General features: G+C 38.5%; 1 protein-coding gene across 1 annotated transcript in view; it reads left to right on the plus strand.

The window, feature by feature from the left end:
- The window catches only part of dbpa (D site albumin promoter binding protein a), a 43,840-nt gene extending 28,882 nt beyond the window's left edge, over positions 1 to 14,958 (plus strand). The window contains exons 4-5 of the mRNA XM_037692740.1: positions 8,202 to 8,455; positions 12,948 to 14,958. Coding sequence (XP_037548668.1) covers positions 8,202 to 8,455; positions 12,948 to 13,163 — 470 coding nt within the window. The 3' untranslated portion in view covers positions 13,164 to 14,958. The remainder of the gene's footprint in view (positions 1 to 8,201; positions 8,456 to 12,947) is intronic.
- Positions 14,959 to 15,546: the final 588 nt, after the last annotated feature.

A 15,546-nucleotide genomic window follows, 5' to 3' on the forward strand; every position in this document is an offset into this window, starting at 1 on the left:
AAGAGCTGAAAAAACAGCTGAAAGTGGCTAAAAGTAGCTGAAATACAGTTTAAATTTGCACAAAGAAGCTGAAACAGAACAGAATGTGATAGAAGCAGTTAAAGGTTGTAAACAGATCTGAAGGATGTAAAATGAGCTACGAGAAAAAAAAAAACGGCGGAAAAGACTAAATATTTCAAAAAGCTAAAATTGCACCAGTTGCACAGCCCCCTTCTCCTGAAAGAGCTGAACATTTTGATTTATGATTTATTGAAATAGCACAAAAATTATGGAACGAGCAAGATGCCGAGAAACGTGTGGAATAGATAAAAGAGTTGGAATAAAAATACAGTAAATATTAACAGGATCATAATAGTGTGAACGCTTAATAAACATTCACAGGTTTAGCTTGATTACTATTCTTCAGGCGAAGGTTTTCGTCGCGCGTGAGACAAAGTTGGAAAACGGACTTTTCATGGACTTGTGTTGAAGGACAGAAAAAGGCGACGCTGAGGAGTTTGTTTTCGTTTTGTGTGACCACATCAGCTCACCTCTGCAGCTCAAATGTATCCTCCGCAGCCGCGTGCGAGCAGCTGCGAGTTTGTGAGTCAGCCTCACGTGTAGGTGGCTCATGTGCGTTAGATGGATCAAACAAAGATTAGTCGAGAGGAAGAGTTGCTCACCTGACTCTCAAACCTCAACCTGTCTATTTTCTGCTGCCGTGGGCGACTCTGCCCACGACAGCTGACTTTTCCTCGTGTGATCGGCGAACATCAGAGCGAAATGTCAGAAGGACAGAATCCAGTCCTGGACAGGAGCAGAAAACATTCCTCCTGTTTTCAGCGTTACCAGACATCAGCCTCATCAGTATGCGCACAAACACTCCTGCTGAGGATCAGCGCTTCACATCCCGAGGAGATTACCTCGGAGATTTAAAACAAAATATTTAACTTCGAAACTAAAGCTTGAATAAGAAGTTAAAGCTCCACTTCTATACCTTGAAGGTCACCAAACAACTGGCAAGGACCTCGGAAAGTCGGGAGAGCTTAAGCATGAGTATTTTAAACGAAAAAGGAACACTAAAATTATTATTTTTGTGCGTATTTCATTATTAATGCATGGGTTGAAATGCAAATCCTTCGCAGTAACGCTCTGCACAAACAAAAACCAAGAGAATAAAAGCTTGACAGGCAGAGAGAAAAAACATAATCTCAGTTATATTAACCCAAGCAGAATCGGTGGGTGCTGCCTCCAAATGCCTCCTGTTCTCAGACAGGAAATGAAGCCAGACGAGGACATGTTTGGTGGCTGTTTACCGAGGCATCAGCGGAAGCCGTGTTCTTGGATCAGATTCAAGTTGTTGAGTTTTTTTCAGAAATGCTTGTTTTTGGGATGAGGCTTATCCAGGATCAGCTCATTCCAGCTGCCTGAGAATTATCAGCAGTTTGTTGGAGTCACAGATGGTGCACATGATGTGGAAATGTACAACTATGCATACAGAATAAATATATTGGAAGCCATGTTTAATGTGCACATGCGTGCAGAAGGCATGCACAGAAAATGCATCATGGCACAAATGTAGCGCCCCACATTTCTTAATATTGTGCCTTTTGTAATACTTTTTCCTCACTTCTTTAAATCCAGTTCTTGCACCTGATGTTACTTGATACACAACTTTAACATAAAAGCTAACTAGAGAAATCAATGTTAATGAATTTGCTGGAAAAACAGCTGAAATTAGCTAAAAAAAATAATCCTGAAATGTAGCTGAAATGGACAAACGAGCCTAAATTAGCAGATGAAAGCAGAAATAACACATATTTGCTGAATTAGGTTTAAATAAGCAGAAATTAGCACAAAAAAAATAAGAAATTAGCTGAAAAAAAGGCTGAAAAGTAGCTGAAAAGGTAAAAAGATGCTTAAACTACCAGAAGGAAGTGGAAAGAATTGTTATGAGCTCAAAAAGTGTGGAATTAAACTGAAAAAGCTAAAATTAGCATCAATATCTAAATAGTAGCTGAAAGAGCAGAAAAGGTTGAAAGGAACAAAACAAGCTGAAATCAGCATAAAGAAGTTAATTAAGCTGAAAGTAGCAGAAATTTATATGGAAAAACTTGAATTTATTTTAAAACAGCTGAAATTAGCTTAAGTGCTAAAAAATAGCTCAAAAGGTAGAACAAGCTTAAATTATCAGAATAAAGCAGAAAACGTGTGCTGAAAGAAGCAGAAATGAGCACGAAAAAGCAGAAATTATCTGAAAAAAGCTAAAATTTGCAAAAACAACAACAAAAAAAACAGCTTAAAAAGGCAGAAAGAAGCTTAAATTACCAGATGGAATTTGAGGTGGCACATTTTTTTGCTGAATTAAGCTGCAAAAAGTTTAAATGAGTGTACAAAATCTGTAATTAGCTGAAAAAGCTAAAATTAGCATAAAACAGCTAAATAGTAGCTGAAATAGCAGAAAAACCTGAAACAGAGAGAGGATCTGAAAGGAGCATACAAGCTGAAATTAGCAGAAAGAAGTCAGAAGAAGCACACACATGTTGTAGTTAGCAGAAAGAATCTGAAAGGAGCACAAAACAGGTAAAATTAGCTGAAAGTAGCTGAAAAAAGTTTAAAATTTGCACAAAGCTAAAAGAAGCTGAAGGATAACAAAATGAAAACGATCATATCTCAGCTAAAAATTGGTTTATAAATATGGAAAAAAATCCATAAATGCGTCGCTTCAGCGTATAAGTCGCAGGGCATGCAAATTATGCAAAAAAACGGACTTATAGGCTGAAAAATACGGTATATGATCAAACTGGGGGTTCAGGGCAGAATTAAACAAGCTGAAAGTTGTTAAGTGATGTGTGAAAAATAAAAACTGAAAGTTTAATATTGATGTCTGATGAAGCAGTTTTCTGTGTGTTTGTGTAGATTTAGTCCAAGTGGTGCAAAATGCATCAGTTGAGTATAAAATACACGTAAAAGTAAAACAAAAACATTAATATTTTAGAGTTTTACTAAGGAGAAACATTTTTACAAATCATGTTGTGCTACAAGTTGTAAAAACTGCTGAAATTATCACTAAAAAGGGAAAAGTGTAAAAAAATGCCAGAGGGGGTGAAGAAGGGTTCAAATTTAATTTAGCTGAGCCACTGCTGGCAACGGGCCAAGACTGATATTTGTTGAGTTTTCTCCACTGATTCAAAATGTCAGCCCGTGCAGAACGACAGGTCACCACGTTCAGTCCACACTCCTGTACAGTGGAGCCATGTGAGTTTTGTTCAGGATTCATTTAGAGTCTAAAATAAAATAACCACATATAGATTTTCTACTTTGGCTTAAAGCAAAGAGAGAGGCAGCTTTATGGGATGATGACTGGAGAGGCTGGAGCATGAAGGTGAATCCAAACCTCTTCATTTAGAAACACGTTCCACTGGTCCGAGGACGTAAAGCTGCCGTACGTTCTGTAAAAGTGAAGGCGAACGTCTTTCTCTTTTACCCATCGACTCACCAGAATAGAAGAAAGACGCCAAATTCAATGTAAACAATCCGGAGAAGATCTGATCTTAGACTTCAGCCGGAGTTCAAACTGAAAACACAAAACTAAAAACAGGGAAACTTGTTTCGATCAGTGGCTTCCCACCTCCTGCCTGCGATGAAGCGTCAGTCTGGTTTTTAAGAACTTCTAGATGGTTTGGCTGAGACTCGGCTTGATGTGCACAATAACGTGATTGACAGCGCACGGCAGTGGGCGGGCAGCAAACCAGCTGTGTTGCTCGGACTGACGTCCACGTTTAAGTGCAGAAAAGTCCTAAAATGGGATTTTTTTTTTTTTTGACAAAAAACACATGATTTCTTACAGAATGTAGACAATCTAAACACTAAAGCTAAATCATCTGAAATATATTTAAAAGTGAAAACACGTGATTTTACTGGATTGTGCGCATGTTGGTGACTCTGTATTGTAAACAAAGTAATGAACCAAAGAACTGTGTGTTGCACCACCGTATAACTTGCATCAGTCCAAATGTCTAATAAAGTGAAAAAAACATAAATATGTCGTTTTGCCATAGAAATCGCATCCATTATGCATCACCATTGACTCGTCGATTTAGTTATGCAACGCCTCTGACCACCCGGAAATGTGAGCCGGCGTTGTGCCAAAAAAAAAAAATCGATTGGCTGCCAAATGGTGGCCACAGGAGCGTGCACGGGAGGACTTAAGAAGACTTTAATAAGATTAACGCTTATAAACAATTATTTGTTTGCTCGAAATTATAGCAAAGGTGTGTCTCAGTGTAACTTTTCCCAAATAAATGCACTTTAACGGTCAGATCAGCTGCATTTCGTCTGGGTGTCGCGGTGAATTGCAGCTGATTTGACGTTTGCTCCAGGAGTTCCAGAGCGAGACGAAAGTGGCTCTGTATGGCAAGCCAAGTGTCTCATTAATAGCCACTTTTACCTATTAATGAGATACTTGGCTTTCCGTATGAGTCGAGGGCCCTCTAGTGGCTGAAAATGGTAACGTTTAATATTTTCCATGACAGAATGAATGAAATCGTCAGATCTCAGCCAAAAATTAGATTATAAACATGGGGAACAAACGTGTATTAGCCGCTTCGGTGTATAAGTTGCAGGACTTGCAAATTTATGCAAAACGGTGCGACTTATACGGCCAAAAATACGCTACAAAAGTTTATTGAAACTCTCAGAAGCTAATCATTGGGTGTACTCATACGATTACATTTTGGAGTCAACACATTTCAAGATGGCTACCACAGCCAACTGACTATAAGAAACACAACGTTTTCTGTAATTCAACGTGGCGTGTTAGCAGCCGAGCATCATCCTGTATCGTCTTGCTGCTCAGGATGGACGACTGTGATGAAGCGAAGGTTTAACACAATCAGCTGACTTCCTTTGCTAATTAGAATTTTCTAATGTGTGTGAATGTTTCTGTACAGTGCCCTTTGTTGTGAAATAATGTTGCATAAATAAACTGAATATATCTTAGCGGAAAACGTTAGCATTAAATGTTGGAGTCAACCCTGTTGGTTATCAAAAGATCTATGAATCACTGGACCGACTTTAATGAGTCTTTCAGACAATAATAGTTGGTTGGACAAAAAGTACCGGATGGATTGTGAATCCAATTCAAGATGGCTGCCACAGCTAATCTTTATTAATAAATATAGCAAAGATACAAGTGAATATATTTTCAGAAACGGATTTCAACTTTTGGTAGTGGCTTCAAGATTTTAACCCTTGGAACACGGCATGTTTAAACACCGCACCAGATATAGTTTCATGTTGTTGTGAAGCATCCACACTATTGTGATCCGTTTTTCTTTTTTTGTACGTTTTTCAGCATCTTTCTTGTTCCACAATTTTTGTGCTATTTCACCAAACATAAATCAAAACGTTCAGCTCTTTCAGGACAATCCTGAAATGACTTTTGGTATTGGTTCAACTTTAGCTTTTTGAAATATTTTAGCCTTTTCTGCCATATTTTTTTTTCTCATAGAAACTGAATTGAGCTCATTTTACATCCTTCAAACCTTTAGATGTGTTCACATTTTACTGCTCCTTTCACATTTTGTTCTGGTTCAGCTTCTTTCAGCTACTTTCAGCTACTTTTTTTTTCAGCTGTTTTGTGATCCTTTCAAATTCTTTCTGCTAACTACAACATGTTTGCGCTTCTTCTGACTTATTTCTGCTAATTTCAGCTTCTCCTTTCAGCTCCTTTCTATGTTTCAGCATTTTCTGCCATTTCAGCTACTATTTAGCTGTTTTATGCTAATTTTAGCCTTTTCAGCTAATTCCACACTTGTTGCACTCATTTCAACTTTTTCAGCAAAAATCTGCTTTCTCCATTTCCTTCTGATATACCTCTTTGTTTTTTTATAGCTACTTTTCATCCGTTTTATTTTTTTTGCTAATTTCAGCTTTTTTTCCAGATAATTTCCACTTTTTGTGTTCATTTCTGCTTCCTTCAGCCTAATTTGGCAAATGTGTTCTTTCTTCGTCTAATTTAAGCTTGTTCTACCTGTTTAGCTACCCCTTTAGCATATTCTAGCTAATTTCAGCCGTTTTCAGATAAATTCAAGTTTTTGTGGTAATTTCTGCTACTTTCAGCCTAATTAACTCCTTTCTGATAATTTCAGCTTGTTATACTCGTATCAGCTTAATTATGCTAGTTCAAACTTTTTCTGCTACTTCAGTTGTTTTAAGTCTGTTTTAAGCTAATATAAACTTTTCAGCTAATTCCACATTTTTGAGTTAATTTCAGCTCTTTCTGCTTCCTTCTAGTAGTTTAAGCTTCTTTCTGCCATTCAGCTACTTTTCAGCCATTTTTTTTTTTTTTGCTAATTCCAGCCTTTTAGCCAATTTCTTAAATGTTGTTGAAATTTCTGCTTATTTAAACATTTCAGCAAATATGTGTTCTTTCTGCTTTCTTCTGCTAATTTAGGCTTGTTCTTCCATTTCAGCATGTTTCTTTTAGCTACGTTTAGCTGTTTTTCAGCAAGTTCTTCTGCAATATGCATTCCCGCTGCATGTTCACAGGAAATGCAATGCCTATTTTTAACGGTTTGACCAAAACGTCTGCAACTGTCAACACAAGATGATCTTATATTAAAGCGTTGGCATGAAATGTAGCAGGTGAAATGCATGCCTTTAGTTTTTAAACAGCCGCTTCCCCATTTCTTTCTTCATAAAATCACCTACCAAGCCATATTCCATGCAGTAAAGATGCAATACTCCCGTTTAGTTTGCTCACATATCTGCGAGGCTTCCACTACTGTTTTGCTTGATATTGGTCTCCAGCTCAGCAGCTATTTATAATCCGTGGCACAGAGCCTGGGGCTGAATTGTCCTCCAAATGTTGCCACACTGCACGTCTGACTCGTACTGGATGGTTTCTAAACCAACACTTTCATGTTTCTCTTCTGATACAAGCCATTACACATTTTACATTTTAATAAATACATATCTGTTCCGAGAAAACATATTTTACAAAACATTAAAAAGAGCGCATGCTAAAAAAAAACGTGAGGAAAATGTCGGTGCGTAGGTTTGGCTGAGAGTGGAGCTCCTATTCTTGGTTTTATTGTGTTACGTTCACAAAGGCAGAGCTACAGCAGGGTAAAAAAAATAAAAATAAAAAATTGGAAGAACTTCACGTTCACTGGCACACAGTACTGTCATGATCCACGGGTTGATTTTTCTTTAATTGGGCTTTCTATTTCCAGTATTGTTATTTGAGGATTATAACAGCGCTGCTGTTGTGCTGTGAATGAAAATATCACTAATGGGACAAGTCTGACTGAAGATTTGTAATTTATACACAACAAAGGCTTAGATGAGTTATTTATGGATGTTTATCCTGCCTTAAAAACACAAGTTTTATGTGAAGGGGCAACTAAAAACCTGTAAGGGCTGCCATGATGGGTTTCTGACTCAATGCTGACACGTGGTGGTGAAACTGGGAGAGTGAAGTTTCCTCGTGCACGGTGTGTTGGATCGTTTCTGTCTTCATGTTTCCTGCATAAACTATGAGAAATAAAGCGCGCGGCTCATGCAGCTCTGCATCTTTTTCCTCTTTGTAGCTGCAAACTCTGAATGTTTTCACCTGTGTGTAAATTAAAACAAATAAAATAAATAAAACTTTAATTCAGTGGAGCAGAATTGTCTGAATTTGACATTTTTAATGATCTTATATGGCAAGAATCCTGATTCTACCACACTTTTAGGAACGATTATAAAAAGAAGACGAATCTGTTAAGTTAAAATGTTACAATTACTTTTTTTTTCTGTCCCGTTGAGTTTCTTTTTCGTTGATCTTTCATGCTCTTTTCAACAAATTGACGATAGTTTGAATACGGTTGTTAGAGTTTTCAGTGCATTTGATCTGTCTTGGAGCATTTTTAGTCTTTTTAAAGTAAAAAGATAATATGTTTAATCTAACATGTTTATGATAAAGTATATATAACTGATGTAAACAGAGAACAAAATGCTGTACATTTGCACAAGTAAACACAAAAGCTTTACATTATAGTGATACAAATGTTTTAAAATGTTAGTGGTGTAAAAACACAAAGGTTTGCTAAAAAAAAAAAAACAAGCTAATAAAATGTAAACATCTTACCTGTTGAAGTAAAATCACCCAATGTTTGATTAAAAATCATCCAGAATCAATTAATGTGACAAAACAAACATTTTTATTGTTTAACCAGGTGGGCAGGCGGTGCCTCAGGACCACTCACCCCCCTCCACCTGCCCTCCAGGGCCCCCTGGACCTCCGGCTGCAGCTAACGGCAGCAGTGACATCATGGTGAACTTTGACCCCGACCCGGCAGACCTGGCATTGTCCAGCGTCCCAGGCCAGGAGGCCTTCGACCCACGGCGGCATCGTTTCTCAGACGAGGAGCTGAAGCCTCAGCCGATGATCAAGAAGGCGCGCAAGATGCTGGTTCCTGATGAGCAGAAGGTACTACATCTCCCACAATCCATTTCTGTCACACATATAAACCTGTAACCTGCTGCTTTACTGCAGGAAGGCGACGTTTGGTTTTAAGAAAATAAGGATGCATTGAAAACTAAAGAAGCTGCTTTATTGATAACATATTAATATTTAAACAGAATTAAATGTCCGTCTTTCACAACCTTTTATAAACCTTACACGCAACTGAAATGAGCAAACTGCTTGTTTTCACACTTATACTGTATTAAGGAGAACGATATTCACCTTCAGTCTAGTTTCACTCTGAAGTATTATTCAGTTTCTGAGACATTGCTTTGATTGGGTAAATTATAAAAACAGTACTTGTATAGAAACATTAAGTTACAGAAATTTCTGGACTATTGAGCGCACCTGAATATAAATCGTGCCTACTAAAGTACCTGGGAGCACAGTGTGTATTGAGCAGCTATGCGAGCGCCCGGGTGTGACGAGGCTAAATGTTTGGCTGCATGAAGCTCGTTAGCCCTTCAAAAGAATTAATTAAAAAAAAAAAATCCATAAATTAGCTACAGCATTGTATAAGCTGTGGTTCGGCCTGTCCTGATAATAAATTTTGCAGGGCGATTAATTGTCTCAAATTATTGCGATAAACGATAACATTGTTTGAAATTTGACAATAATAGTAATTATTGTCAAATTTAAGAAGAAATTTTAAAATTTGTTTGCATGTAGTACCTTTTTTCGACCACCGGATGGCAGTATAAGACTGTCTGAACCGAAGGATGGATAGTGAGGGAGCGAGCAGCGTGTCTCTTTAAGAAGGGAGGGAGGCCCCTTGACGTGACAAGAGCTGTCTCTTTTCGGTTCTCAAAATGGCGGACGCTCGGTGTGGTTTGAGCTCTTTAGCATAGCGTTATTCACACAAAGCTTTTAATTTAAAAATAAAAAAAATCAGTAAAGTTCTCAGCTTCTTTTTTCAGGGAAAAACAACTTTTTACATGAAGGCACAGGCTTCAACCGTGAATTCTGGAGCTTCGACAAGACGGAGGTTTTTTCCCCCCCGAGGTCGGCCTGTTAGCTTAGCTTCTCAGCTTAGCTTCTCAGCTTAGCTTCTCAGCTTAGCTTCTTTTAACGATCCAAAAAACACGATTTTGGACGGTTAAAATGGGTTTTAAAGAGAAAGGGAGGGGTCAGTGAAAAACACCGGAGTTGAGCGTTTTGTCATCCAGAGAGACACGAAGAAACGATAAAGTCGATAAATGAAAACGAGGTCGATAATTTTCATTCATCATGCGATTAATTGATTTATTGTTTATCGCGACAGGCCTAGTTGCGGTGTTCGAAGCGTGCGGAAAAAGTAGCAGCTTATAATCCGAAAACTACGGTAACTGGTGTAGCAGAGGTTTGACAGCTGAACTGCGTCTTTATGGTGCTCCACGGCTCTGCTTGGTCTCCAGTATTCAGTCTTGATGGTTGTCGTAAAATCGTTCTTTTCATATTTATTTTTTAAATTACCATCAGAATTCTTTTTACAGTCACTTGTCCAACCCAAGTTTGTTCACCCACGTAGACTACAACCAGCCTAAACAGTCACGAGACTCATGCTTCCGTGCGTTTTTTTTTTTTTTTTGGTGGATCCTAAAGAGTGCTTTGTTTACACGGAGTGTAGATCCACATTTCAGAAGAGCATTCAATATATCGGAAAAACCACTGGAGTGAACCATTTCAAACGGCACCATTTGATGTGGTTCAGACGTTTAATGTTTTATTTTTCACGCTTGAGTTCCTGGTTTACAGTGAGTGCTTTAAAAAGTTATTTTACAACAATAAGAAGTTGAATAGGTAAGGGTCTGCCTTGAAAGCCCAGTGACACGTGTTTAAATGAAAACTAAACAGACTTCCTCCGAGCTCGGCTCGTATTTTCCTTCAGCATGAGTCCAAACAGACGGCAGCGCTTGTTTACTTATAAAGCCTGAACTTCATCCGAGCAAAGGCCACAGATTTTTGACAGCTCTTGTGCCGGTATGGAAAAAAAACTGAAGGAGCGTGACGCCCACTAGTAATGATGCCTCCTGATGAGAGGCCTAAAATATTTGTACTCTGCTCGTTGCACAATGGGAAAAGCTGTGATCAATGGCTCGTGCTTTCACAGTTCAGAGCGGAGCAGCTGCAGCTCCTGAGGCGTTTATAAATCATGGAGACGAAGGCGCTCACCTTGCTGGGTTCAGTCCTGCTTAGTTCCATCAATCATGTGTTTGCAGCTTTGGAATAAATGATCTCTGGCTAAAGTCAAAAGGTGAAGTAGGAAGCAGCTCGTCGTGAACGGGCTTTACGTTCCGTTATACGTACAAAATCAACACCGCGTTGAAGAAAACAACAACCAAACCCCGATTATAATTAATTATTACCGTTTTGTGACTAATTATCTTTTGTGACTACAAATCTCTGCCAGCGGTGACTCAGAAGAACCGTTTAAAAATCAGGACAGATTTACACGGTTTGACCCTTTCTGAAACTGAATACCGTATTTTTCAGCCTATAAGTCACAGTTTTTTAGCATAATTTGCATAACCTGCGACTTATACGCCAAAGCAACATATTTACGGATTTCCCCTCATATTTATAAATGACCGTTTTCATTCATTCTGACTGAAAATATTGAACACTACCATTTTCAGCCACTAGATGGCACTCGAGTAGTATGGCATGCCGTTGAATCGTGTAATAGGTAAAAGTGGCTATTAATGATACAATCGGCTTGCCATACGTGGCCACCTTCGTTCCGATCGCTGTTTGGAGCAGCCGTCAAATCAGCGTCATTTCACTGCACCGCCACGGCGAAATGCAGCCGATTTGACCATTAAAGTGCATTTATTAAATAAAAGTTCAAATGAGACACACCTTTATTATAATTTCAAGCAAACAAATTGTTTTTAAGTGTTAATCTTGTTAAATTCTTGTTAAAGTCTTCCCGTGCACGCTCCCGCGACCGCCGTTTGTCAGCCAGTCGATATTTAGCACAACACCGGCCCACATTTCTGGGTTGTCAGCGGTGCCGCGTAACAGATGCGACTTATACGGCGAAGCGACGCGTTTATGGATTTTTCCATTTTATTAGACATATTTGGACTGATGCGACTTATAAGGGACATTTACGGCAGAAAATACGGTACTTCCTATTAAACTGTTTTAGCGTTTTGTTTAAAAATCATATCTGATATTTCCTAAACTTTTTCAAAAATGTTGTTAAAGGATAAACGAGTTTCCAGGTTTTCTTGTGGATTGAGGTGCAGATGATTCTCTGAGGAAACTGAAACCCAGCCCAGATCCACCGCGGTGCTTTTTAACAGAAACGTTTCTAATGGAGTTCTGAGGATTTTTGAAAATTTGACCTCAGTTTTCACAAAAGGCCCAGAATAATTTGCTCTTCATATTTTTATTGTTGTTTATCAGCCACCATTTGTTGTTTTCACGACCTTCAACATAAATTAAATGCAGCAGGTTTCAGTGAAGTTGCATTTCTACATCTTCCACAGCTCGTTTATCAAATAAAAAGGTTTTTATACTAACGTATTTTATTGAAACCTTTTTTTAAACAGGCGTTCTTGCCTTAATAAGACGTGTAAATTTGTTTTTTTAACATATTTAATATCTGTCAGGGGTATGTATACAGATAATATTGAAAAAAAAAATTTTCTAGCCTTTTAGAAATTGCTAAAAGAAGCACAATCGTTATTGCAAACTGCAACTTAAATTCTAGTAATGCCAATTTTTATATGAAATTCACGCACATTTAATGTAAAGAAAACTCAACATATAAATAAATGATTTTAAAATACATAGTCAGAAATGAATGCAGCTAATTTGTTTCCTATTCCTGCAACGGGAGTTTATAAATTTTAAAATACTTAAATTGTGACTCCGATGGGAAATCATAGTTCAAGTGCATTAGAATAAAAATCATTCAAAGCTTGAACTCATCTTTGTTGCAGCCTCTTTTAGCCACAGTCTTTAAATTTAGTCACACCCATAGAAATATGTTGCTTATTTGCAGGATTTGACTGATGCCAACATTTTGTTTTGGATTATAAAATGTCGGATTATGAAGGCGCGTTAAGAGAAACAAGTTGATGGATTTTTGAGCGCCACATAAAATCAGTTCGAGCACAACCAGAATTAAAACGTGGATTATAAGACGCACTGAGGGAATTAAAGGATTTTAATTGCGCCTTGTAGTGCGAAAACACGGTGAATGATCTGCTGATATTATTGTACCGATATCTTACATTCTTTGTTTTGACAAATTTAAACAGAAACTACATTTTAGTATTGATTTGCTGATAAAACCGTTTGTAGCTGCAACTAATCGGCTGTTGCCACTTTTTTTAATCCTGATCATCATTTTTTCTTCCTCGTCACACGACTGACCCTTCTCATCCCACGTTCTCCTCTTTGTTTCTCCTTCTCTCCTCCCTTCACCTTCTCTCCCACACACCCCAACATACCACACTGGCGACAGGACGACAAGTATTGGAGCCGGCGGTTAAAGAACAACGAGGCGGCCAAGCGCTCGCGGGATGCTCGGCGGCTGAAGGAGAACCAGATCTCGGTGCGTGCCGCCTTCCTGGAACGGGAGAACGCCACCCTGCGCCAGGAGGTGGCCGACATGCGGAAAGAGCTGGGCCGCTGCAGGAACATCATCAACAAGTACGAGAGTCGGCACGGAGACTTGTGAAGCAGAGGAGGCGGGAAACTGGAGGGGAAGGTTGAGATAAGGGTACAATCTAACAGCAGCACTTTAGTTGAAGTGGCGAGGGAGGACAGCTGGAGTAGATCTGCAGTAAGCGCTGCGTGACACCGGGCGCAAACACAACGCCAACGAGTGGGTTTTAGTGCTCGACATGAACTTCAGGAAGTCACGACAGAATGGACCAGCCACACCGTTCTTTTCCAGTTTGACACTTTGGCCACGCCGCTTCACGTGAAAATCGACGCGACGCACCTCGGCAGCTTCCGTCCCTTCCGCCGCCGCGCTTGCGCCCGGTGTCGCGCTGCGTTTTTTGCAGGTAGTGCATTCCGGCCGCTGCTCCTGCCGGTTCAAACAGGGTGTGGGACTCACAAAACTGCCAGTGAAATCGTACTTTTACAGGCCTGAGGCTCGTGGACACAAGCCGGGAAAGGTCAGATGACTAGTTTTGTTTTTGTTTTCTATAACCAGAAGAAAAAAAACGTGTATATTTTTGAACTGGGCAGGAAGCCAAGACCAGTCCAGCAAAAAGGAGGAGAAGGAAAAAGGTGCAGGGTTATCGTTCATAATGCAGAGATTTTGACAAATGATTATTGTATATTTTTCTATTAGCAGAGTTAATACGGAGGATTTTGGAGATAATCTTTTGTATATTTTCTATATGGGGAGGGGCGGGGCTGTTAGCTGGACAGTCAGGGGGGCCACGTATAGAGATTTTCCTCTTAGCCGTTTATTGCTTAACAACAAATGATCTATTTTCAACGTTGCGGAGCCGGTTCGTCAGAGGCAGAAGTGAAACAGAGAATGTATCAAGGTTGAATCAGGTATTTCACTCAGCGTGAGACAAGGTGAGCTGTTTCAGCAACAATAGCTTTCCGTGTTGAAGGGGAACGATGGAGCGGTAAGAGGAAGAAACAACAACAACAAAAAAAAACATGTATAGTTTAAAAACGTTTGTGTTCGTTTTTCCTTGTGAGCTCATTTTGAGCACTTGAGTTCTTCTCTCTTGAAATCTGTGTCCGACTTTAAATAATCACAGGGCTTTTTTTTTATTTTATTTTGAAGGTGAAACAGAAAATAAAACAGGAAGTGATTAGCCATCGAAACACCTGGATTTAAACAGGCGCTTTTGGGAATAAAAGAAAAGCAGGAATTTTTTTAATTTTTCTGGCAGGTTTGCATTTATTTTGGTGAATTGCTCGTGCGTACTTTCTATTTACTCCTCAATGGTGTCCAGGAAGGACAAATAAACTGCAGCACTAGGTGGTTGAGGGTCGATGCGCCCACACTGAACAGAGACTGAACCGTCAGCATGCACACTAAGACAAGCACAGTCCTCGCCCTGGTTTTAATCCTTATTGTTGTTGGTGGTGTTGTTACGGACTTCTATGGTGCTGATCTGATCCTCTACCTGACAAATACACACAAATACACACATATGCAAACACTTTACTCAACTGCCTATACCTTTTGTCTTTTATTCAACTTTTTGTTGCAACTTGTATTTATTTATCATATATAGATTAACACACAAACACTTAGTTTATACCTCCCTTCAAACTTTACCTGACGAGAGAGAAATGCACCCTACCGCTACTGTACCATACAACTGTATTATTAAATATTAAAGTATTCTTTCACTAGATATATGTATGTGTATACGATATATGCTTGAATTATGTGATAATGGTTGTAAATTACATAAATGGATATATTACAGAAAGAAAACGTTGGAATAATTTTATCGGTTTTCTCTCAGGTGTGTTTGTTGCATAACAATTAAAAAAAAAAAAAAGTACACGGGTGGAAAAAAACATGAATCAGTATCGGAATTTGTGGTTTTATTTGTCATACTTTGATGGAGGAGTTTTAGTTTATCAGTCCTTTACTTTCTTTACTTTTTTTTTTGTTCTTGCCTTTCAGTAACATTTGTTAATCTTTGCATTTAAACCCTCCTGCATTTAGTGGTATGAAGAAAAAAAGTAGTTTATTATTATTATTAAAGTACCAATATAACTGATGATCACTAGGTGATGCCTTTAAAGCATCTTGAGAATGGACTCAGTTCAAACTTTGTCAGCTTCTTTAATGAAATGTTACCTACATCTTTTTTTTCCTCCCTCTACATTTCAAATTAATACTCATTTTCAAAAATATTTACTTATTTAATAAATATTAATGGTCAAAGATAAATATTTTTGCCCAAAAAAAGTTTTCTAGTATCATTCCCCAACTCCTAAATATGTTCTCTTCTGATTGCAGAAAGCCTGAAATGGTGGTGGCGAAGATTATTATTTTTATTTATGATAATAATAAATTTATATAATTAATTATTGATTATTAATTCCAATGCTGCAAATATAGTATTTTG

This window comes from Nematolebias whitei, chromosome 19, assembly GCF_014905685.2.
Source record: "Nematolebias whitei isolate Nwh7 chromosome 19, NemWhi1, whole genome shotgun sequence".
NCBI lineage: Eukaryota > Metazoa > Chordata > Actinopteri > Cyprinodontiformes > Rivulidae > Nematolebias > Nematolebias whitei.